Below are 26,209 nucleotides of genomic sequence, written 5' to 3'. Positions count from 1 at the left end.
AAACTAAAATTGCTGAGCAGCTCGGCATCAGCCAGTCTTCCGTCTGCAAAGCTCTCAAGAAAAACTGCAGCAAGCGCACCAACTGTTCCGGCGTCCGAAAAACTTCTGCTCGCGACAACAAGCAGCTGAGAAAGATCGCAGTCAGCAACCGGTTCAAGTCCACTTCCGAGCTCACCGACTTGTGGAACAAGCAGACCGGCGCTGACGTCTCCAGATCAACCACTTACCGTCGTCTGCGCGAACTCGGCTTCAAATCTCGCGTTCCAGCAGTAAAACCGATGCTGAACAAGAAACAAATGGAGAAACGGCTGAAGTGGGCCAAAGAACACGGCGAGTGGACTGCTGAAGACTGGCAGAAAGTGGTCTTCAGTGACGAATCACGCTTCTGCATCTCCTTCGGTGACCAAGGTCCTCGTGTCTGGCGTCGTGGTGGCGAAACCTACAACTACGAGTGCGTGAAAAGATCTGTCAAGTTTCCCCAGAGCGTTATGGTCTGGGGATGCATGTCCGCTCGAGGTGTAGGGAAACTCTGCTTCCTCAAGAAGACTGTCAATGCTGCCGTATATCAAGATGTTCTGGAAACGTTCCTGATTCCGACTGTTGAGGAACAGTTCGGTGAAGAAGACTTCATATTTCAACAGGATCTTGCACCGGCTCATGCGGCAAAGTCGACCAAAGATTGGTTCACTAAAAAACAGCTTGAAGTTTTGGCATGGCCGGCCAACTCGCCTGACCTCAATGTCATTGAAAACCTTTGGGCCATCGTCAAGCGGAAAATTCACGACAGAAAGCCTACTACGCTGGACCAACTGAAGCAGAACATCGCCACTGCCTGGGAAGCTGTGAGTGCGGAAACTTGCGACAAGCTGGTCAAATCGATGCCGCGGAGACTTCAGGCAGTCATACAAGCCAAGGGGGCAGCCACAAAATACTGAGAAAGTGATGATTGTAATTATAATAAAAATTATTCTAATTCAATGAAACGGTTTCTCCATTATTCTAATTCAATAAAACAACAGTGTCACAGTTAAATGGCCTAAATGGGCCTTTTGGAAAGCTCAGCTGAGCAAATTGTTTTCTAGGTAACGAGTTCTGTGATTAGTCTAACGAGTAGGACAGGTGCGGTGAACACCTGATTTGCTTTCTGCACAAAAAATGCATTCAAAGAATTTCATGATTGCACTATTTCAAATTATTCTAATTCGTTGACCAGCACCAAAAAAACAGTCAAGCATCACAAATGCAATACAGTAACATTCTGACTACTCTGTGTCACTCCCCTCTCTCCATCACCTTCCTGGCCATCCATCCGCTGCAGTCTGTTTGGCCATAAATTCTCATCAACATTGCATCTGATGTGTTCTTTAGCAATGCACTGTGGGAAGAATGCCTGAGCCATCCTCTACACTGATCGCCACAGGACTATATAATCATTATATCATCACAGGACTATATCATCGTTATATAATCACAGGACTAGCATCAAAGAACTAGCACCAGGCCAAGATGTATACAGTGGATAGAAAAAGTCTACACACCCCTGTTCAAATGGTAGGTTTTTGTGATGTAAAAAAAAATACAATAAGACAAATAATTCCTACCTATATTGTGACCTATAACCTGTACAATGCAATTGAAAAACAAACAGAAATCTTTCAGGGAGGTGAAGTAAAAATAAACAACTGAGATATTGAGGTTGCATAAGTGTGCACACCCTTTTATAACTAGGGGTGTTGCTGTGTTCAAATTTAACCAATAACCTTCAAACTCACTTTAAATTGGAGTCAGCACACACCTGTCAACAATTAAAGTGCCTCTGATCAACTCCAAATAAAGTTTAACTGTTCTAGTAGGCTTGTCCTGATATTTTTGTAGCCACATCTTTCAGCACAAGCCATGGTCCACAAAGAGATGCCAGAGCATCAGAGGTATCTCATTATTCATAGATATCAGTCAAGTGAAGGCTACAAAAGTCATTAAATATACCATGGAACACTTTGAAGACTGTCATCATCAAGTGGAGAAAACATGGCACAACAAGACATTACCAAGAACAAGACATTTGACAAAAATTGATGATAAGACAAGAAGAAAATTGGTCAAGGAGGCTGCCAAGAGGCCGACAGCAGCACTGAAGGAGCTGCAAGAATTTCTGGCAAGTACTGGCTGTGTAGTACATGTGACAACAATCTGCCGACTTCTTCATATGTCTGTGCAAAACAAACATCCAGAAAACATCTAAGCTCTACTTAATTTTCCAAAAATTCATCTGATATCTACCAAACGCATGTGGGAAAATGTGTTATGGTTTAATGAAACCAAGGTTAAACGTTTTGGACATAATTCCAAAAGGTATATTAGGCGCAAAAGCAACACTGCTCGTCACCAAAAGATCAGCATACCTACAGTGAAGCATGGTGGTGGCAGCATCATACTTTGGGGCTGTTTTTCTTCAGCTGGAATTGGGGCTTTATTCAGGGTGGACGGAATTTTGAACAGTTCCAAATACCAGTCAGTATTGGCAAAAACCTTCGGCCTCTGGTAGAAAACTGAAGATGAAAAGGAACTTCATCTTTCAGCACAACAATGACACAAAGGATACATCTAAATCAACAAAAGAATGGCTTCAGCGGTATAAGATTAAGGCTTTGGAATGGCCCAGCCTGAATCCAGACCTGAATCCCATTGAACATCTGTGGGGTAATCTGAAGAGGGCTGGGCACAGGAGATGCCCTCACATTTTGTCAGATTTTGAGCAGTTGATGCAAAGAAGAGTGGGCAAATTTTGCCACATCAAGATGTGTCACGCTGATAGGTTCCTACCCAAAAAGACTGAGTGCTGTAATAAATGCAAAAGATGTTGCAACAAAGTATTAGTTATATGTATTTAACCAGGTGATTTTAAGTTTTTTGTTTTATATTTTTTCGCTGTAAAGATTTATGTTTGTTTTTCAATTGCATTGTACAGGTTATAGGTCACATTAAATGTGAAAAAAGTTATGAAATTATTTGTCTTGCTTTAATTTTTTTACAACACAAAAACCTGGCATTTGAACAGGGGTGTGTAGACTTTTTATATCCACTGTATATAGAGCAATGCCAGCATTCAAAATAATAGACAACAAACTGATGGATTGGTCACCAGTAATGTGGGACACTCATTTTCGTCAAAACCTGCTTTCACCTGTTACCTACTCACCTGATTGTAATGAATTTATGAAATGTTCCAAAATATGTGTTCTGTATTGTATTACAATTTCTTAATTCATTTTGAGAATTGAGCAGACTACTCTGCAGATGATGACTTATATGATGAAATTGTGCTGACATGTTTTGAAGAGAACAACCATTACACTGAGAACCAACCAATTAAGATAGATCAACAAGATGCATTCTTTTGGAAAATGTACTAAATGTAGGATGATTGTGTTAAGTGTAGGCTACTTGTACAAAACCATTTGCAAAGATATACTAAGTGCTTGAGACATGTACAAAGCATTTGAAATGTGATGAAAGCAATGAGAAATGCCATTCTGTTATGAGAAACTGCAAGTTAGTTTGGGAATTTGTCCATGTTATTTTGAGAATGTCATCTCAGTTTCAAGAAATGAGCCAAACCAATGGAGAAAAACTGTAGTGGGCTGCTAGAGGTCATTTTGCAGGGTTCTTGCACTGCTCCTCTTTGCCCTCCTATATCCTCCTCCATGTCTCCTGGTGTCTGCTCTGTTCTCTGTGCTGACAGACACAGCAAACCTTGCCACAATTCGCATTGATGTGCCATCCTAGATGAGATGAACTACCTGAGGAACTGTAGACTCCGCCTCATGCTACCTCTATGGTGAGAGAACTGACAAAATGCAAAAGTAACCAAAACATCAGCCAGAAAGGATGAGAACAGAGAAAAGGTCTGTGGTCACCACCTGCAGAACAGCAGGCGAAATTGATTTACAATTAATGTTGCTCCCTAACTAGACAGGATGATTTCAAAGAAGTGTGGGTTACTTGGAGTCACATGGAGTTGTTTAAGTGTTCCCTTTATTTTTTTGAAAAGTGTATAATGTAGGCATGCCGGTACACATACGTGTAATGGAAATGGAAAATGTGCTGGGATGTGAAATATTTGCAGCATGTTTTGTTAGAACATCCAGGAGCACAGTCACAGACCTGATTTATTTATGTATTCATTTATTTATTTATATTCATATTAATAAAATCATGTGTTATTTTTATCAATGCTCTCAAAGTTTCATGACCTGTGAGGACATGGTGTCAGATACAGTATATATCCTGTTATTTACATACAAGAAGAGTTTATATGTAATATATTTTGCATATATTATATATTTAGACAGATATTCAGGTATAAATAATATAATAGTTAATGGATTGGAAGGCCACAGTGTTGCTGCAAAGTGTAACTTTCTGCTTGCTGAGAACTGCAATATAGTAACTCTGTGCTGGAATAATTTTCTCATAGACTTGTTTATTTATTTTGCTGCATTAAGAAACAAAAATATTAGATCACATTTAGATCACATATCACATTTCACCACCACCCCTTATCTCTCCCTCACCCACCTGGAGAAGAAGGACACTTACGTCAGAATGCTGTTTATAGACTTCAGTTCAGCATTCAACAGCATCATCCCACAGAACCTCATCAGGAAGCTAAGCTCGCTCGGCCTCAACACCCCCCTCTGCAACTGGATCCTGGACTTTCTGACGGGGAGACCCCAGTCAGTCCGGTTCGGGGGCAGCATCTCCAGCACCATCACACTGAACACTGGGGCCCCCCAGGGCAGTGTCCTGAGTCCTCTACTGTTCACCCTGCTGACTCATGACTGTGCTGCAAAACACAGTTCTAACAGCTTTATCAAGTTCGCCGATGATACAACCGTGCTGGGTCTCATCACCAAAGGCGAAGAGTCAGCATACAGAGAGGAGGTGCAGCGGCTGACAGACTGGTGTACAGTCAACAACCTTCACCTGAATGTGGACAAGACAAAGGAAATGGTTGTTGACCAAAGGAAATGGTTGTTGAGGAGAGCACAACACACCCACTCTCCACTCAACATCGACGGGTCCTCTGTGGAGATTGTTAAGAGCACCAAGTTCCTTGGTGTCCACTTAGCAGATAACCTCACCTGGACCCTGAACACCAGCTCTACAGCCAAGAAAGCCCAGCAGCGTCTCTACTTCCTCCGGAAGCTGAGAAAGGCCCGTCTCCCTCCACCCATCCTCACACTCTTCTATAGAGGCACCATTGAGAGCATCCTGAGCAGCTGCATAACTGCCTGGTTTGGGACCTGCACCGTCTCTGACCGCAAGACCCTCCAGCGTATTGTGAGGACAGCTGAGAGGATCATCGGCGTCTCTCTCCCCTCCATCACGGACATTTACACCACCCGCAGCATCCGCAAAGCAACCAGCATTGTGAATGACCCCACCCATCCTTCACATGAACTGTTCTCCCTCCTGCCTTCGGGAAGAAGGTACCGCAGCATCCGGTCCAGCATGACCAGATTCTGCAACAGCTTCTACCCCCAAGCCATCAGACTCCTCAACTGCAGAGACTGAACTGATGGTTTTTCTGTACATGCACACACTGTCACTCTTACCCCACTTACCCCAGAAAATGGAAAGCACTAAAAAAACCCTACTACCTCACTGGACTCCATTGCACACTGCGTAATAGAGGTAATTACTACCTCACTTGTCTTTTTTGCACACTGCATAATTTGCACACTGTCTTGATATTTATTATTCTTTGTCTGTATTGTGTTGTATTGTCTGTCTGCACTTTTGTACTGTTGCACTTTTTGTTCTGTCTACACTGTGTTTATGTGCACCATGGTCCCTGGAGGAACGTTGTTTCGTTTCACTGTGTACTCTGTATATAGCTGAAATGACAATAAAACCCACTTTGACTTTGACAAAAAATATCACACAAAGAAACACATAGCACTACACAGCACTTCATTACTTATTAACTGAGAGAGAAGGTAAGTCTGATTCACAACACTGATACATTGATTTAGGGGTGGGGTCTAAAGTCCATTATGCAAATAAGCGATACAAGGAAACAATAAGGAAGATGTACTTTTTGTGTGATATCCTAAAAAACGTTAAATGTAAATATTACCATTTTTTTTGTGTATCAGCTGTTTATTATAGGTCATATTTACTCTGACCAACAACGTAAGTGCAAATTGTTACCTCTGATTTCTTGAGTAGTTTCCATATGTTATGTTTTACAGTGTAGAAAGCTTTTGCATGTGGTATAGTTTACTTATTTCCTTTTGGAACATGAGGCGCACAAAGAGTGATGTTTTATTGTTGAAAATGAGTGCCGCAGTTGTTGTTTAGTTGCTGTGTAGTCCCGGCATGTTTAGCATTACAGCACTGTAAAGATTTGCGGTCTGTTGGTTCTTGTCTTGGCCTGAGCACAGCACAAAATAAGACTAGCATAAATTATCTGACCGTGCTCAGATTAATCTGCTTGCTGACCTTTTGCACTTTACTCTGGCGGCGGGTTTTGACCCACTACTGACCGATCAGTCACGAGGAGGTCGACTAAATCAATAAAACCCAACACAAATTGCCTGCCACACATCTCTGTATGTCTAACAGTGATCATGCAATACATAAATACAGCACGCCACTATCAGGTCCAGCTTTCTGCCAAACTAATCAACTAATCAATCACTGCAGCTGTTCAGCCTAGGACATGTTATTTATAATCAGTAAATGATAGTTTAAGTTCGTGGGCTGCAGGCAGGAACACGTCGAAGAACCTGCTCTCTGTGCAGCCCCTTCAGGCAAGTGAGAACAAGCAGTGCTAATGACAATTTCTATAAGAAAACACAGTATCTGAAGCACATCCACCAAAAACTGATTCCATGGAGAGATTAACAACCAGCAGAACGTGTGCAGACAAGCATTTAGGTGTAAACACATGAAATATGTAAAACATCTCCAGGGAATGGGCAGTTTTAATTAACAGCTCTGTTGCCCTCTTTGGTAAATTGAGCTGCTGCTAGCCGACCCCAGCGTTAGTGATTCAGAACATTAGAGGAGCCATCCATTCATTGTTCATCCTGTTTATTAGAGACATCAAGAAGACTCCTTACTTAAAGGAGCAAAAAGCATTTCTAGAGCCGGTTGGTATCTGATTAGCATCGGATTCACCTCTTCATAAAGTGTTACAGGCTTTCAGACACCCTTCCAGAGGCCTGTGGGATGTAGGTGTATTTGAAAAATGGTGTGAACACATGGACTCAGACCCATTAGATGTGAATCATTTGCTCTCTGCAGTGTTTTTGTTTTTCAGAGCATTGATCCAATTAACACCACCACCCTCCAGCTTCAACCCTCGCTCAGGCTCTGCTGCCATCTGCTGGCCAGAAAATCCAACCACAAAACTGACACAAAACCGGGTATCAGCAGAAATCAGCACTGGGCTTCAGCACAGGGAACAACAAGGTGGTTAAAGGAGCTTTCATTTCTACAGAAATTAGTCTTAAGCAGTCTGAAGTGACTAAAGAGGTACATATGTGGGTAAATGAGAGTGTTAAAAAGGTCAGACAGTGTATTTAAATTAAATCTGAAAACAGTGTTTTAATATTAAAATCATAAAAAACCCAGTGGTCTAAAGCTCTGCGAATATGATTGGGAGATCGCTGGTATGGTCTTGCTCTCTCTGGATGGGTAGACGGCACTCTTTCCCCCTCATCACTCGATCAGCACAAGACATCTGTGAGCTGATGTATCAGAACCTAGTTGCTGCGCTTTCCTCCGGGCGTGCTGGTTACTCAGTAATGATTCATCAGCAGCAGTTAGAAAAAATCAAATTTATTTGTATAGCGCTTTTTACAACTGGTGTTGTCACAAAGCAGCTTTACAGAAACGTGATCACAGGACAAAGAGTCAGGCAAAGCATTAAACATAGAAAATACACAATATAGAAACCCCCAGTGAGCGCGGAGGCAAGAAAAACTCCCTCAGAGCTGGAGGAGGAGGAGAAACCTTGGGAGGACCAAGACTCACATTTAAGGGGGGACATCTTACCACTGGTCAAACCACTGGTTTTAAATTAATTTAAAAAGTCTTTATACATCCATATAGGTTTTATAAATTAAAGAGTATAGAAGCACCACTAATGGAAGCAGTTAGAGGTTATGTAAGCTTGAATATCCCAATAGGAAATATTATTGATTACATTTGCCACTATTTTACCATAATTAACACTCAGAAGAGCTTAGCTGCACTTATTTAATATTAGAAACAGCTGGTCACTTAGATTTATTTATCTCTTATCTTTTAATTGTTTTTTTGTTTGTAGGGAGAGAAACAGAGTTAAATGGAAATTGGGCGGTGGAGAGTATTTTTATAGTATTTATAGGATGTTAGATTAGAAGAGGGAGGTGCTTCAAGAATGTTCCTACTACTGTTTAACAACAAATCAAAAAAATTCAAGACTATTTAATGCTATATTTCAACACTGTAAAATGTTTAAAATTGCACAATTATACTACAAACCTATTTATTTTTCCTTATTTTGTGTGATGTCACAAATGTGTAGCTCTTTGTGACATCACAAAAAATCAGTGCAAAAATATGTTGTTTAATGTTTTAAATATGTATTTGTGGTGTGTGGAATTCAGAGTGTGTTTCCATGTGTGTTACCATGGTTAATACATCCTGGACATTTGGAAATGTCCAGGATGGACACAGACTGCTTGTTATTTTAAAGGCAGATTTACTGTTGTTCTGAATGCTGACTGGGCTGAGACCTGAAACTACGCATGAATATATTTCTTCACCTTTTCACTCCGATTCAGATTCTGACAAATTTGGATCCTGATTCTCTACTACATTATCGCAAAAGATGCATTGAAAAGAAACAGTGTACAATGTAAACACCTCCTGCAGCCTGCCTGCAATAAATTTAAGTCAATGGTAAATTAGTTGACACTAAGGCACTGTATATTCCAGATATGGTGCTAAAGAGGAAAGGAAGGTAAAATTATAGATCAGAAAACCAGATGATTAAAGTCAGAACATTATTCAATATAGTAAAAATATATGGACAGGTAATTTAATGAATTTGAAACACATTGCATTTCATTTCAAAATACATTTCAAACACTAAAATATATTGAAGAATATATTGCACATATACCTACAATTTCAAAACCTATGGGGAATTATTATATAGGACTATGTATTTTTTATATTAAAGTTATTTTAAACTGAGAAATAAAACAATTCGATATCAAAATATCTAATTGCCCAGTTTCATATAATTGCATATATAACATTTATTATGTTTCGAAACTCCATTTAAAAGTATTTTGAAAAATATTTAATAGATATATTTCTAGCCATTTTACACATTACAATATTTCATAAATACACTCTTCATATAGATTATTAGTGCAGTAGTGTTGTGCAGTGTGGACTGTTTCTCAGTCTCTGAGGGTTCGAGGCCTTTACATTACTGACTGTAGGTTCTCCTGAAGGATGGATGAAAGTGTCGTTCTCAGAACCAGTACAAATCCTTACTTTTTTCCGGTAGGTGCATCCCTACAAAACATTTAAATGTTAGTTCAGTTCAGCAAAACATATTTATCCAAGCTAGTTTAGATTCTAACACTAATTTGAAGTTAATTTGAGAGTCAGAATAAGTTTGTTCTTGTGTTCAGGGCAGTCTTACCTCTGTGTCTGTCTCTGTGGCCGGCAGTCCCAGTGGTCCACTCCAACTGCATGTCTGTTTTGGTGGAGGGTGCGATCAGTCCATCCCCCTCAGAGCGCTCCATGTGCAGAAGGTGAAGAAAGGAGGTGTTGTCCCTGGAGGGCATCGCAGGTTGGCGGTGAAGTGGGGGCAGATCATAACCGGCCCCCTGCCTACTGGGGTAAACCCATGAGTCAGCTGACAGTGGACCAATGATGACCCCCTGAGACATGCCTGGTTCTTCAGCAGAGGAAGAGATGTTCAGGCTGGAGGAGGAACCTGGATATAACCCACTTCTGGACCAGGATGGAGAAAATGAGGACTGTGCAGGAAAATCTAAGATAAAAAAAATACATTTCAATAATAAAACTAATTACAGTATCATTTAAAACTAAGGATTTACATTATGTGTGTTGCCAATGGGTATTAGAAGTATTAGAGTGAAATAGAGTTAACTTCCATTTTCATGCAGATAATACTCAACTTTATATATCAGCCAAACCTGAGAAAAATCAAAAATCAAAGTCAATCGAGGACAGTGTAAAAATGTGTAAAATGTTTGTTGTTACATAACTTGGCTCCTGCTGGTTTACAGATTTCAGTTGTGATTGGTTGGCTGTCAGTGCTTGCCAAAGGCTCTTGCTGCTCAAAAAACCTGTGGCAAAGCCCTGTCACTAAGTCAAACCCATTCCTAAATATCTGCACATACATAACTATATCAATGTTCTAATTTAGATTTATCTACAGTTAAATGAATCTCATTTCAACTGAAACAACGCCGCCCCCCCCCCCCCCCTGTTTATTTTGAAGTAGTAAGTTAGTGATATGGAATCTATCTATCACAACTGTAGATTTCAAATGTATTTGTGATTAGTCAGAAAAAAAAGCCTTTAAGTGTAAAAAGAACTTTCCACATTGTGTCACATTACATCCTTAAACCTAAATGTATCTAATTGGGATTTGTATGATAGACCAACTCAATGTAAAAAGTACTTGTGAAAGGAAAAAAATATTTATATTATATGTATTGCAATTACATTTTTTTTGTACATGATTTTTGTTTACATATAAATATCTGGAAAATGTAGTCTACAACTCTATTCAGCCCACAGAGTTGTATTTTCTAGGTCTTGTCACAGATTTAGATCTGGACTTTTACTGTTGTAGCAACAGTCTCAAATCTTTTGCAGCCTCTAACAGGTTATCTCCTATGATTGGCCTGTATTTAGCTCCATCCGTCTTCTCATCTACTCTGACCAGCTTCCTTGTCCTTATAACGAACAACATTGCCACCGCATGATGCTGCCTCCATCATGTTCACGGTATGGATGGTGTGTTTAGGGTCATATGCAGTGATATGTAGTTTTCTGCCAAACATAGCGTTTTGCATTTAGGTATTTCCCTACATGGCTTGTGGAGAATTTCAAACGGGACTTCTTATGGTGATCTTCTTAATAGAAATTCTCTGGACAGATTCTCCCACCTAAGCAGTGGATCTCTGCAGCTTCTACAAAGTGACCATGAGTCTTTTGGCTGCTTCTTAAATGAGTGCTCTTGCATGGGCTCAGTTTAGGCAGACAGCCATCTCTTGGTAGGTTTATATTCCTTTCATTTTTGGATTATGGATTAAACAGTGCCCTGAGAGATGTGCATAGATTGGATATGTTCTTATAACCTAACCCAGCTTTAAATTTCTCCATCTCTCTCTGTCTGGTATGTTTCTTTGTTTTCATGATGCTGTTTGATCACTAGTGTTCTCTAACAAACATTTGAGGGTTTCACAGATTAGCCATAGTTATTAGTTGGACTACAAGTTTGTGGGTGTAACATAAAAAGTGAATAAACAGTGAAGCACTTTCGCTCTGGGTAAGAGCCATAAATGTAAAGTAATTGTAAATGATTTTCCTCGCATGCAAAATCTTATTGTGCTCTTCCATTCCATTCCATTCCATTTGGCAGACACTTTTGTCCAAAGCGACTTACAATAATGATGCACATGAAGTAAAAGAAGACAAAGAAGTTCAAGGTAAAAAACAAAAAAAAACATTTAAAACAAGGCCTAAAGGAGGCTAAAGGAAAAGAGTGAGATAAAGGAGGAAAGGAGAGGAAGAAGGAAATGAGGCTACAAGAGTGTTAGCTTTTAGCTGACTAAAAGTAATTATTCCAGCTAAAAGTATCAGTAATGCAGCACCTAAAACCTGTTTGCTGCAGAAAAAAATAGTTAGTTTTCTTTTCATAAAATTAGGTTAAAATTGAGGCCTCAGTGTTTTGCAGGGTACCATCAGAAAACTTCTATTAAGAGGCTCTGACATAATTTCCTTGGTGTTGTTCCTGCTCTTGATTTTTAATCCTCTATGGGAAAGTTAAATTTTAGGGAAGAACAAATTACACCACTTTTTTTTTTACTTTTGCTGAAATTGTTTTCCTTTTTTTTTATTGAATTGAGTAATTTATAAAAACACATAAACACAAAACAAAATGTAACACTTGCTTGACTACATAATGTTGCCCAAAGGCAACAAAGGAAAACAAATTTTAGTTAGCTTACAACAAAAATAAAATAATATAAACAGCCAAATACACCTCACTCTACTGGATGTGGATATGCCTTGTAAAATTATAATAAAAATAGAATAAATAAATACATAAAAAAAGAAGACATGATATGGAATGATGTAATTACCAAAATATGGTTTGTTGCCTGAGGGCAGCATAATACTGTAGTGGGTTATACACTGATTCAGGCCGTACTTTGTAGATCTGGGTTTAATTTAAGCTCAGCCACAACAGAGCCCTCCAGGCACTTGAACTAAATTCAGGATGGGCTTTTATGAAGCTGGATTTTGGACCTTTAGATAAAAGTGAGCGAGTTACCCGGTTTTGGTGCTCTGCGGTTCTCCCTGCTCTTGGTGCTCAGGTCTTTCGGCATGCTGGTTTTATTCAGAGCGCGGAAGAAGTGTTCATCCACCACAGTGTTGATGTCGCCCTGGTAGTAAGTGTGTATGACACTGTTTGGAGGCTCCATCTGCTTCTGTGCTCCACTGCGGTTCTCCAGCGTGAAGTTTTAAATTCTGACAGAAAGAAAACCTAGCTCTGCTGTTGACTGGCTGAGTCAGGACTGAAGCTCTTGAAATACAATTACACATGAGCACAAATCAGCTGAATTCTGCATTAAAGCCCCACATTACCAAACATTACTGATCTGAACCTTTTACTGCTGTAGTTCCTCGCAACCACAGCCTTCTGTTCACAAACCAGTAAAAAAATGAATGATTAATAAATGTTTAAATGTAACAGTGTATGATATCATTCAATCTGGGCTCTTGATTTGATTTACAGACATCAAACAGCATTTATAAAATCTAATCAAATATATGTATATAGCCCTTTTTACAACTGATGTCACTAATTAGATTTACAGAAATCTTTTAACAGACTAGCAAATAAAGCTAGTGGTTAGTGCAATAGTACACAATATCGTACTGCTAGCGTACCTAAATGATTTACTCTTTTAATTATAATCCTGAGGTTAGATATTAATAAATATGAGGTTTAATACTCACAGGGTCTTGAACTGCAGATTTAATTAACAGTTTTAATGTCCCACATTATTGTGGCATTCATGGATCGCACACTGCAGCCGAACACCAAACACAAGAGTGTGTGCAGTTTGTTACCTCAAACGGCACAGAGGAAAATGCAGCCTGACCAGTTTAACCAGAAACACCAACACATCTAGGTTCAGAGGAAAAATGTACAGAGGAAAAAATATCTCCTGAGACACGGGCGAGCTCATCACCTCAGAGCTTCAGGGAACTAAACCGCACCACACTCACGCCTGGTCTAGTTTCTCTCAAGCTAAACCCAAGCTTCAAATTACGTTACTAAGTTCTCTGTTTGATATGAGAACATTTACAGTGGGAAAGTGTATAAAATTGTAGAGAAACATGACTATCCAAACCCACCCACCAGTTAACCTACAAGTTTCAGAGTTTTATACTGAATGTTAATTATTAAGGCACATTAGAATAGTTGTTTTCACCCCACATACACAACACCTCTACATGTATCCCTCAATCATTTTAAATCTATGAAAAACGTATTTTAGACCCGCAAGTTACACAAAACTCTGGCACATCAGTGGTCTGTGACATGAGGCAAAACATTCTTTACCTCTGGTGTAATAACTTCCTGTGAAGAAGCTTTAAGAGGCCCCTGGCTCATCCACCAGCAGTTTTCTAATTACAGTTTTCTACACAACAGAGTGGTTCACACCAAACCCACTCAGAATGGGTTTATTCACACTTGTGTAATTATCCACATATTGTCAAAAAAAAAACAAAGGAATTCCCCTTTAAACACTGGGATTATATTTTCACTGGTGAAAGCAATCTGTTAAAATAAAATCCTTTTTTTGCAGTTAAACAGCTCATAAAAGACCCAGGAATAGACACTTTCACACATTTGTTTTAATTATAAACTCCACTCCAGAAAATACAAACAGGAGTCTATCATTATGAGAGAATTTGTACACAATGGCTGTTTTACAATCCAATTCCACATCACTGACTCGGGGCTTACCCAGCTTTTGATATGACAGGACACACACCCACACTAACAGTGCTCCCACTCCAGAGTCTGCCCACTAACATGCTCTTCTACAGCTACTGCTGTGACAAGCTTTTAGTAGTATAGTATAGAAATTTTCTATACGTGTGTGCATGTTTGTGCTGGTATATTTAGGATTCACTTTTTTATTTACGATTTTAAATGTTACACTGCGGTAGCTGTAGTTAAGCAGTTTTACGAAGTAATGTAATGAATAAATCTTTGATGTAAAATATATTATTCAATCGCCTTAATTGTTCAGTACCTGCTGTAATGTAGCTTCTGTTAAATAACAAGCAGTTAAAGTTAAAGGGCTTAAAGGGTTAAAAGTGTTAAACAGTTTTGTGATACTAAAGGAGAGGTTATGCTGTGCTGTAATAATGCCCATACTGATTCCGAAGAACAGCAATGACATGTTAAAAAGGTTGCGCATTATTAGTAATATTTTTGTCGATTTAACAGAGGTCTGGTGTTAACACTAATTCATAAGAATCTGAATGTGGTGAATGTAGATCTCAACAAACTGCTTAAACTTGATGTTAAACTGCCTAGGTGTGCTATAAGGCTTGTTCAAAAGCACAACAGCATCTGAGGAAGTAGGCAGACTGTGGGCAGCAATCAAAGATCAATGTTTAAAATGGGAATGTTCAGAAAATGTTGTGTTTTTAAATTCTGGATTTAAGCCTCGTCATCGCTGCCTGCAAGGCTGCTGTCTGTGGAACCCACACCCTCTTCCTCTGGCTCCTCTATGGACTGTCCATGTTCTGGTGCTTTGTCAGCCTCTGCCTGTGAAGGTGGTGTACAATTTGTGGGCTGGGCTAATGCTGGCTCTGACCCCTGACTGCTTTCCTCTGTTTTCCCTCCGTCAGTGTCTTTAGTTTGGGCTTTAGCCACAGCAGATTTTTCATCACCCAGAAATGTGGACCACCCCTTTAGTCTCTCCTCACGTTCCCGTGATGTCTCCTCCACCTGAGAGAAAGAGAAAGAAAGAGAAGGGGGGCAAGTAAACATAAGATGTTAAAACAATACTGCAAGAATGATTTAATTGCATGTAGTGGAGTACAATAAAGGGGAACTGTAGGATGTGGGCTGTTCGATCAATTACTGCTTAATAAACATTCTGGACTAATTGTTGTAGCCCTAGTGTTGAACTGTGTGTGTGTTTAGCACAATGCAGTTTAGTTTCTTGCCTGATAGTCTGTGACTCCATCCCATAGCTGAGCTGAAAGCTTCCTCCCTCCAAACCAGCGTCCATCCAGCACCGTCTGACACATGTCTGCCTCCTCTGGCTCTTTAAACGCCACAGAGGCCACGCCGTCAGGGTGCCTCTGAGATACAGACAAAGATACACATACACACAACACATAAAAAGGAAACCACACATCAGAAACAAGATTCTAAAAGGTAAATCTGATTTATGAATGAATACCAGCAAAGGCACAGACTCACATCAAAGATGATGACCTTCTTGACCTCACCAAATTTCTCACACTCCGACCGCAGGTCTTCTCGATACTCATTCAGCTCCAGTGGATCTTCCTGAATAACACACACAGCCACACACCCACAGACACAGAACAGTGAGGACAGGTAATTATGTCTGATGATCCCAAATGTATATATGATGGAGCTCCATTTTTCCATAGAACACAGTTCAACTGTTTCACAGCTCAATGCTAGCATAGGCAACAGAGACTCATGCTGCTCCAGAGTGTCCAGTTCTATTGGTCAATGCTTTTCTATGTAGACAGATGTTCTTGTATATCTGTATCAGCCACTTTAAATCAGATGCATAATCTGGACACTTTTCACTGCACTTAAAGGTCACCTTCCGCGAAAATCCAATTTTTCTTGTTTTTTTGTGGAATACAGTAGGTCTCTCCGAGTTGAATGTGTACACCTGCACATTAAACTGTTTTGCAGCCCCCATTGTCTGCAGGAGCTAAGCAAAGAAATCCCCCCTCCCCCCCTCCGAAAAACGGGTGAATTTTGAATTATCTTTCTGCCTACGTAGGCAGAAACTCACAGACCAGCCCACCTTGGCTCGAGAAACTCCTAGAGGCGGAGCTGAAGCGACGCAACATCACCGCTCATCAGTTAGGAGGTGGGAGGCAAAGAGCGGCAGAGCGGTGGAGGGGCGTCGCAGTGCTCCTAGCCAATCAGAGGAGAGATATTTGCATGCTGTTTGCATGTATGAATATTCATGAGCAAAGCTGGAATCCGGTCATTTTGGACACACCCCTAAAACAGTCCATTAAAAAAGAGCTATACAGAGACACCTGAGCACTTTTTTTTTTACAAAAACGGCTCACATGTCATTCATTCATACTAGAGACCACAACTAGACATTTTAAAATGAAAGAAAAAACGACGGAAGGTGAGCTTTAACTAGGTTTGCTGTTACTTCTCTAGTGGCCCACTAAAATAAACTAAAGTAAATGCCACTCCTGCATTCTAGTGTGTGTATTTGTTTGTGATAAGGAGATGCACCTACTTCAGGAATGCAGTTAAACCTGCTGCACTATTGATAGGCATCTCAGTACTTCAAGCCGAACACAAAAACGAGAACATTTTTTTGCGCCATGATCCAAACAATGTTTTAACACTGCGCTGAAACCGATCGGATCTGATCTTTGTGTTTATATAAATAACACAGTAACAAAGTTTAGGTAAGGTGTGGTGTTAATGAATTAATACTAAAGTATAATCAGTTTGTTGTAGCAAATAGCTTATAATATGTGACATTATGAAATACTGAAATGTTTTATTAAATAGACAACTTTATTTAAATTATAAATTTATGGTGTGTTTAATACAATCCCTGTCAAAAATATCATTATAGTGGACTGTCTGGCAGTCAATGATCCCTCAAACATAAAAAAAGTACATTACCCAAAAGTAAGCCTCTGAGGAACCTTTTGGGCAGCAGGGGAAAAAATGGACTCGTATTGCACAACCCAGTATCTAAACAGACCACACCTGTGATTATTTACATACACTTTATTGCCAAAATATTAATTCACCCATCTACATCATTGAATTCAGGTGTTTCAATCTCTTCCATGGCCACAGGTGTATAAAACCAAGCATATATTCCTGTTAAATCTTAGTAGCATTTAAACAAATTGGAAGCAAATGAGAATGAAACAAATTTGCCATTTTAAATAACTGAGCGGGGTCAGCAGATGCTGAGGATCACAGTTGGCACAGACCACTGCTTAAGAACAGTAGAGTGTAGAGTGCTTTATTAAATGGGTTTCCATGGCCGAGCACCTGCAGCCTTAAATTACCAAGCGCAATGCAAAGTGCCAGGTGTAATGCAGTGGTGTAAAGCATGCATGCACTGGACTGTAGAGCACTGCATATGTTTTATTTGGAGTGAAGAATCATGCTTCTCCGTCTGGCAATCAGATGGACCAGTTTGGGTTTGGTGGTGTTTGTGTGACTGTATTGTGGCAAGTGCAAAAGTTTGGTGGAGGGGAAATTATGGTGCAAAGACTGCAAGGCTTTTTTGTCCAACATCAGTGAGCACCATAGCACTTCTAGAAGAATGGGCAAGATCTAAAGATCTGAAACTGTTTCAGCTGTAAAGGATGGGCCAACATCATATTTAACCCTATGGGTTAAAAATGTTATGCCACTCAGCGAATAGCTTTGGCAATATAGTGCATCTACCCGAGGCATAATGATTAATACAACACAATGCAGAAGTCAGTACAACGGTCAATGGAATCTGCCTAACCTCCCTGATCATACATTAAAATATATCTCCACACACACACACACACACACACACACACACACACACACACACAACCCTTTACCTCAAAGTCTTTCGGGTGGAACATGTTCTGTATGATGACCACACGCTCATGTCTTTTACGCCCATCAGCTGTCTTCTCTGGCCTCCAGTCCAGCTGCCTAGCAAACAGTAACCACCAACATCCTTCATTACTTTAGAATACACAGCCAGCCTACTCAGCACTACAGCACCATCTGCTGGACACATGTAATTTGACTATGTGATACATAATCTTTACAATACATTGTACAATATTCTATAACAAAATCAGCTGCTATATGGCACATAAAACAACAGAGGGGAGTCAGCTGATGCCGAGTCACATAGTGCACAGAAATTGGCAACTATTTACAGAGTCAATCACTACAGACCCTTCAGATTAGCTAAAGAACAGCAGAGCGCAGAGAGTTTTATGCAACGGGTGTCTTGCATCCAATGCAGTGGTGTAAAGCACACCACCATTAGACTGTAGAGCAGGGACAAATCATGCTTCTCTGACTGGGTTTGGAGGTTGCTAGGAAAATGGTACTTTTCTGACTGCACTGTGCAAAGTTTGGTGGACAGGGGTTTCTGACAGTGTGTCAGTATATTGTGGGTTTACCAGGCGCCATAATATTTTTTTGCATGACTATATAGATTTGTGATTTATTCCACTGTCTAGAGTATGTAGATTACAAAAAATGATTTTTTTTATTTGTATACTATGAGAAAGTTCTGAGGGAGTTTATTCTTGCCTCTGTCACTCAGGGGGGGTTCGGAGTTTTCCACCAAATTTCACAGTGTGTCACACACTGATACTGAATGCAAAGGTTCACATAATTTTAACACTCATATACACTAACACTAATATATAATATTAGATAATTTTCCACAATAAATAAATGACCAAGTACAATATTTTTTACTCTTTGGTTTAATAGGGTTCTTTTTATTTACTTTTAAGTTTTGTGTAAACGTCTGGTGATGTTTCAGGTTAGGTTAATTCTTACAGAGAGAGACAGAAAATGTATAAAAATGCAGCAGGTTATTAATAAATTAATAAATTAAATACAGGAAATAAGTATTTGATACTTGGAGGAGAAACCCTTGTTAGCAAGCACAAAGGTCAGATGTTTCTTGTAATTGGTCACCAGGTTTGCTCACATCCCCTTTTTCCTCTACTTCTTTTTTGCTATGGCCTTATATTATAAGTCATTGTCATGCTGGAAGACCCATCCACGACTCATCTTCTGTGTTCTGCCTGAGGCCAGAAGGTTCTCATTTAAGAATCTATGATACACGCCTCTTTCATTAACCACTCTATGCAGTAAAGTCTTACTGTACCCAAAGCAGAATGTTTCCACCTCCATGTTTGACAGTGGGAATGATGTTCTTGGGGTTATGTCTAGCATTTCTTTGCCTCTAAACACGGCAAGTCGAATTGACGCCAAAGAGCTCAATTTTGGTGTCATTTGATCACATCATATTCTCCATATTATTTTTCTGATTCTGTCAGGTGCCTACTGGCAAACTTCAGCGGGCTGTACATGAGTCTTTGTTGAAGTTGTGTAGTGTCTGAGCTGACACCTCATCTTTCTCAGAATCATCCTTTCCCCACAAGGTGAGATCTTGCAAGGAGCGTGGGCGATTGACTGTTATCTTGTTTTACTTCCATTTTTTGAATTAACGCACAAACAGTGGTTTCTTTCTTACCAAACTTTGTGGAGGTTTATAATCTTGTCTAATGCCCCCCTACAGCACTTTGGCCTTGTCCATAGTAGTTGAGAGTTTAAAATGGAAGAGACTGATTCTGCGACAGGTGTCTTTTATACACATAATGAGGTGAGATTTAGGGTGCATTCTTAAAGGCACAGAACTTACTTGCTTAATGGGTCTGTGGGGGTCAGAATTCTGATTGGGGATGAAATATTAATTTCACTTAATCAAATGCAAATTAATTTCTAACCTTTATTTAATGTTTTTCTTCTGGATTTTCTGTTGATATTTTGTCTGTCTCTGTTAGAATAAACCCACACTAAAAAGGGTTCATGTCTAAAAGGCAGTAAACTTATTAAATCAGCTAAATTATATAAATAATTATGAACTGAGAAATATAAATGCTCCAAAATTACTTGGAATGAAATCTTTTTACACCATTAAAAGTAAAGAAGTTTTTTTTAGCTTCTCCCTATGGTTGCTAATTTGAGATAATTTTTTTGGGACATTAACAATACATTGCCTAATAATAGTATGTTGTTGTAATCCTGCACTTCTTTACAGAGATGTGTGTGTGTTGTGAGTGTGGAGAACACAGTTAGACCGTACTTCTGCTGCAGCTGCATTTTTTTGCGGTACTCTTTGCTCTTCTTTTTCTTCTTGCTGGCATCGTACTGACCCTTCAGCTCAAACCGGGCGGCCTCCACATGCAACCTGTAGCCTCTGATCTCCATTTCATCCAACAGACGCTCTGCAAGAGCCACAGACTCTTTCTGTGCACACACAAACAGACACAGACTTTTGCAGTTTGCTAAAAGTGATACGGCATCATGTTAACACTCCATTATTGTTTCTACACTTCATTTTATCAGCTCCACTTAACATAAAGGAGCATTCTGTAGTTCTGTTACTATAGACTGTAATCCTTCTCTTTCTGCATACTTATTCATCCACCTTCTACTTATTATCAACGATTCACTCAGTTCTTCAATGTTTAGGACCACTACAGAGTTTGTTCTGCCTAAGTTTTTAAACACTATTTTCACTTACTGTTCACTCTTTTAGTCACTCCTAACCAGCTGCTAGTCCTTCATCAGTGCTCATGACGCTGACCACAGGAAGGTCATATTTCTGGTTAGTCGACTATTCTATTTGAGTCCCGCAGTGACACTAAGGTTTACAAAAACTCCAGCAGCACAACATACACTGACACACCACCACATCAGTGACACCACAAAGCTGAGAATGACCACTGATCAACAGGCTAAAAGTACGAGAAATAAAGTATACAGAGAAACAGAAGAACTACAGACTGTATTCAGAGAACTACAACATGGTCCTATATGCTCAGTGGAGGTGATAAAATGGACAACAAGAAATTGAAGCAATAATGATTTGGCTAATCAGTGTACAAACCCACCTTGAGGTAACAGCAGAGGCCATCTCCTTTCTGATTTCCATCACTGTCCTTATACAGCTTCACTTTATACTCCTCTGTAATCGGGTCCCTCATAATGATCCCACACTTAGACATCACCTCCACAAACTCATCAGGAGTTATATCAGGAGGAAGACCTGCCTCGCACACACACAATAAAAAATATGCAAAAGTCCTGCAGAAATCGAACTGACAGCAAGTGCAGAAAGATAATGAGTGTACAGTAGTTTCAGTAAAAAAATAATGTGAAAAAGACAAATTCTTACCCGACACGTAAACATTAGTGTTCTTATCTTTTTCAATATCAAACCAGCCTGTAAGATTTAGAAGAGACACTATTAACCCAGTTAAAGCCCTTAAAATAACAAAACATAAAACATATATATGTGGCTTAGTAAGTTATAAATAAACATATTACTCAACTCTATATATGTATATTTGAAAAAGGTTTTATAATTATATATTATATAATGCAATATGATATATAATATTACTTCTACAAATAAAAACATTTAACAACTAGCAATAGTTTTATTACTACAACAATCACTGTCATCCTAACTGCTCTAAGGAACAGAACATAAATATCTTCATCATTATTTTAATACTAGTGCAATTACCGTTATCATTCTTAATGAATGCAGGTCTAAAAAGTTAATCTGAAATTAGAATTACACACTTAAAACAATATTACTATTTCAGCACTACAGCAGTGCTGTGTGCAAGTACCTGGTTCTGCTTTTCTTTTTTCTCCTTTTTGTTTTCCCTCTTTAGTGGAGGATATTTCTGGCTGCTTTCCATCCTCTGGCTTCTTCACCTCGTTTTTCTTCTTTTCCTCCTCTGGCTTCTCCATCTCCTCAGGTTTCTCAGAGGTTTCACTGGGGGGTCCTGCAGCTTCTGAATCAGGAGTTCCATCCTCACTGAAGCCGTAGTTTGCCTGATACGCAGCGATGAAGTCCTCTGTGATCTGCTCCGGAAAAAAAAAAAAAAAATCCTTAGCCCCATCTATTCAGCCTACAGCTGTTTAGCCCCATCCAGATAATAGAGTAAAGAAGTTTAAAACAAATACTACAACAAAAAATATACTTTGGTGAGACCTTTGGAAACCACGCCTTCTTGTCATGGTCCCAGTCGTACACAGTTCCATCCTCTGGATCGACATATGTGAACGGGTCATCTCCAGCCTCCCGTTTCTGGCCGTAGAGCTCCTGCAGCCGAAGCTGTTCATGAAACTCTTTATTCCCGTCTGAGTCTCCACTCATCTGCACAACAATCGGAGCAAAAAGACAAATATTATACAACAACGAGAGTGTTTAAACCAACAGTTCTAATTTATCCCTGATTCCAGACACAGTCAATCAGCCAAGGCATGTTTGGTGTCTGATCTGAAATATTAAGCTAACATTACTAAGAAACATTGGGGTTGAATAGACACAAGTTAGTTTTATGCTGCGTAAATCAAACTTTAAAACTGACAAAAGTGTTAGAGACATTTACTCTATTGTTCATGCATTCTACACATTTTTAAACTTACTGATTTTGTGACTTTACAACCACCAACACAGTAATACGCATCCACTTAATGGTTTAGTTCTGCCCATAGACTACTAAAGGCATTTGTAATTCTTTAGTCCTCAAATTTTAATGGCTAAAATAAATGTTATTAAATATATAGTCTCAAGCACGTTCTGCAGTAAATAAATATGTGCTGAACCTGAACACACTCGTCCATCAATATTTCAACTTCGGACACATTTGTAGACTCAAGGAACCAATTGAAATCATATGCTGTGCTGCTAAAAAGCTAAGCTACTCAACCAGCATGTCTAACAGCATCAGGTAATTGTTTACCTGGATTAGCAGCTTTTTAATCACCCCACCCCAACGACCAATAATCAGCTAGATGAAACTAGTTGATTATGTTAAAAATGGTGCACTGGTGCTGCTTTTAATAAACGCGATGAGAAATGGGTAGTAGTGTTGTCTAATCTTAGTTTATTTGATACAAACGTTACATACATTGTTTAATACGGTGATGTGGTGAATCCTCGTTATGTCGTGTCCTGTTGTAGCCTTATTTATAGCCCACAGTACTGTTATTTAATGTAATATCAAGTAACACTGTCTCTTAACTATCTATCTAGCTAGCATTAGCGATCATATCTAGGCCTGTAAAGACAGTTAGAAACAGTACTGAGCTCTTAGATTCCTTTCTGAGTACTGCATGGTTTACGATTCAGACATAGACAAGTATGTCTGGCTGCAGCCTGTAGGAAGGTTGGGGTTGGTCCGCCTCACATCCAACTCCGCCGTTTCTGTGCTCTCGTTCATTTAAGGCACTGCATATAACATCCTTACGCTTATTAATTGACGTGTAGCATAACGCAGACGTGACACTAATTATTCCGTTATTTATTATTCGGGTTTACGTTGTATTCTATCTATTGAAGTTAAATTAATTTACTCACTTTTGATTTGGTGTTAATTCACAGTCATTTGTGTAAGATTTTAATCAGTACTTTTTTTTACAGTGTGCACATGTATGTGGTTATTATTACATCTCTGAAACAGGTATGTTGTTGGTCACAAATATTTGTGCCTAATAACATTTCATGGTTATGTCAACAGAAAAAAAAGAATTCCAGATATTAAAACATAAAATACAGTTTATAATATTAACTATATTTTATTTGGATCAATTATCGGAAAAGATATTTTGATATGATGTTTGTTTGGATTTGAAACCAGATTTATCTGGCACCCCGGTGGCTCGCTGTCCGCTCCAATACGTTTCGCGTTCGGTTGCTTAGTAACGAGACTCAGGTAGCGCATTGCTGAGATGTAGCTCGTTCTACGATTTTTACTGTAAATTATGATGCATTGTGGGGGTCATATTGCCTCAAAATTACGTTGTAATCACATTTTAACTCGGACATTCACAGAAAAATGGCCGACAGACTCGTTAGTACCTAACGTAAATAGGAATCCATTTCGGTCACATGCGCGGCCGAATGTGGGCGGAGTTGGATGTCCAACCCCGCCCCAACAGTATATAGCTGCAGCGAGAGCCTTCTCGACGCAGCGCAGGGCAGCCTTAAAAGCAGAGCGGTTCTTAAAAGCACAGCGTGTTTATCTGTAGCTACAGACAGAGCACGGTTAGTACTAAGCTTCAGCCTCGGGCGCCAGAATGTAGGTAGCTAACCTATCTAGTTTAGGTTAACTGCTCCACGATTTAAGGTGGAACGGCCATAAGAAGGCACTATAGCGTGTTTTATAAAGCACATGGATGTTAAGAAGTAATACAAGATAATATTACTGACTAAATTCAGTCCCCATGTTCAGCCTGGCGTGCTGCAATCTGATCCATTCTCACAGACTAGCGAACCGGCCAGGATTCCCCCACTTTAATCCGAGCCCGTGGAACATCTAACAGAAACACCCGACCCCGACCTGAACCGCCACGGCGCGTTTACAAATTAAAATCCATTAAACCACACTCACCTCTCAGCGCCACAACACTACAGAGACACTACAGCCCGGTACGTCCTGGATATCCTTCCGGACTAAACGTGCAGGCAGATCGTTAGTTCCGAGGCGGTGAAAGCGCTTCATGTTTAACATTAGAAATATTTTTTTCTCTATAATTTCGTTTTATGCTCATTAATATATAACTAAAGGCTACAGTAAAAGAGACAGTGTGTTTAACTGTACGGAATACAGAGAGCTTGCTGTAAATTCATTTTGACTGCTTAGTTCAGGAGATAAAAAGAGAAATAAGAGCTCTTTACAGTATTAAAGCTTCAGTCTCAGTTCTTAGGTAAATCCTAAAAACAGAATGGCTCATTGTGGACTATGGAAAGTAACGTTACTTAGCCGATAAAGAGTATTTATGATAAAAGCTCGTATGAGGTACTGGGAACAGAAGTAAACGTGCAGGTGTGGGTGAGAAAAATATTTTTTTTCAACGCTAATAACACATAAATTTTACTATTCACAACATGTACTAGTCAATCTCGGACAGCTTTGTTTATTATTATTATTTTTTTTTTTACAATGTTTCTAAGCTGAAGGTGGTTACAAAACTCATGTGACTTTTAAAAAGCATGTTTAAAAGCAAGTCCACTAATTCCTTTTTCTCTTAAAAAAAGTGTTTATTTTAAAGAAATGGCTGACTGCAGGTTATTATTGATATTTATGACAAAAAAATCACTCCTGTTACTGGCACTCATTCCTGTTTCTTTTTATGTTTAAGTAACAGGAATTAAAGTAACAGGAATTAGTTTTTGCATAGAATGAGCAAAAACATGAAAAATAGCTAAATGCCAGCTATGCTAATAGCATGAGGACACTGAGCACATTCTAGTGATTTTCCCAAAATTTGTATTTTAAAAATAAACTAATAAGATCTAAGAATAAACAGGAATGAGTGTTGAGATTGACCTACTCAGTCATTATTACAATATACAGAAAAACAAATGAGGGAATTTAAAGTTGGTCTTCCTGTGGTCTTCCAAAGAACCAGCTGATGTTACTTGATGTGACTTGTAGAATATTCCAGATCTTTCAGATGAAGTAATGTTTTACGGTAACAGAAATAAGTAAAACTCAGGAACACAACTAAAATGTGTATTGTAACTTAAATATTATGGATTTATAATGAAAAAAATAATTTTTAAAACATAGATGGGATTTGGAGTCAATTATACATCTCTGAAGGATTTTCATTCTATAATTATATTTCATAATAAAGTTTGTAGTTTGAGAGTGGGGACAGGTAATAAATGCTATTTTTCTAGTGTTCTCTAGTGTTTCTAGTAGTCTTTATTAATGTTTTCAATAACATATTTTACTTTTGCTATATGCTATAAGAAGTGCTGCTTTAACAGGACTGTGATTCAGGCAGGATTCTGAGGCACAAAGCCCCCAATGTCTG

The 26,209-nt window shown here is 39.2% G+C and overlaps 2 protein-coding genes across 4 annotated transcripts in view; both read right to left on the bottom strand.

Moving 5' to 3' along the window:
* Positions 1-14,085, bottom strand: part of si:ch73-52f15.5 (uncharacterized protein LOC100150557 homolog) — a 200,036-nt gene extending 185,951 nt beyond the window's left edge. Inside the window, exons 1-4 of one of the 2 annotated variants that reach the window (XR_007427504.1) lie at positions 13,297-14,085; positions 12,608-12,859; positions 9,716-10,069; positions 8,026-9,585 (exon numbers count right to left, since the gene is read on the bottom strand). Coding sequence is in view for 1 of the 2 variants with exons in the window: in XM_007259401.4 (XP_007259463.2) it covers positions 9,542-9,585; positions 9,716-10,069; positions 12,608-12,758 (549 nt within the window). In the remaining variant the exon portion in view is untranslated. Of the gene's footprint in view, positions 1-7,835; positions 9,586-9,715; positions 10,070-12,607; positions 12,860-13,296 lie in introns of those variants that run through there. The other variant, XM_007259401.4, reaches the window with a different exon arrangement.
* A 97-nt stretch (positions 14,086-14,182) lies between these two features.
* Positions 14,183-24,883, bottom strand: htatsf1 (HIV-1 Tat specific factor 1). 2 transcript variants are annotated; one of them, XM_022681082.2, is made up of 11 exons: positions 24,778-24,883; positions 22,374-22,538; positions 22,006-22,243; positions 21,543-21,590; positions 21,259-21,413; positions 20,448-20,611; positions 18,166-18,262; positions 17,234-17,305; positions 15,791-15,880; positions 15,532-15,669; positions 14,183-15,310 (listed from the first exon to the last, which is right to left on the bottom strand). In XM_022681082.2, the coding sequence occupies exons 2-11, from the start codon at positions 22,536-22,538 to the stop codon at positions 15,020-15,022; spliced, it is 1,458 nt and encodes a 485-aa protein (XP_022536803.1). In that variant the 5' UTR covers positions 24,778-24,883; the 3' UTR covers positions 14,183-15,019. The 2 variants fall into 2 exon arrangements, with proteins under 2 accessions (XP_022536803.1, XP_007259465.2); XM_007259403.4 differs by lacking the exon at positions 17,234-17,305.
* Between the last annotated feature and the right edge of the window lie 1,326 nt (positions 24,884-26,209).

This window comes from Astyanax mexicanus, chromosome 20 (genome assembly GCF_023375975.1).
Source record: "Astyanax mexicanus isolate ESR-SI-001 chromosome 20, AstMex3_surface, whole genome shotgun sequence".
Lineage (NCBI taxonomy): Eukaryota > Metazoa > Chordata > Actinopteri > Characiformes > Acestrorhamphidae > Astyanax > Astyanax mexicanus.
Note: the sequence above shows the minus strand (reverse complement) of the source record. Positions and strands in the feature narration are given on the sequence as shown.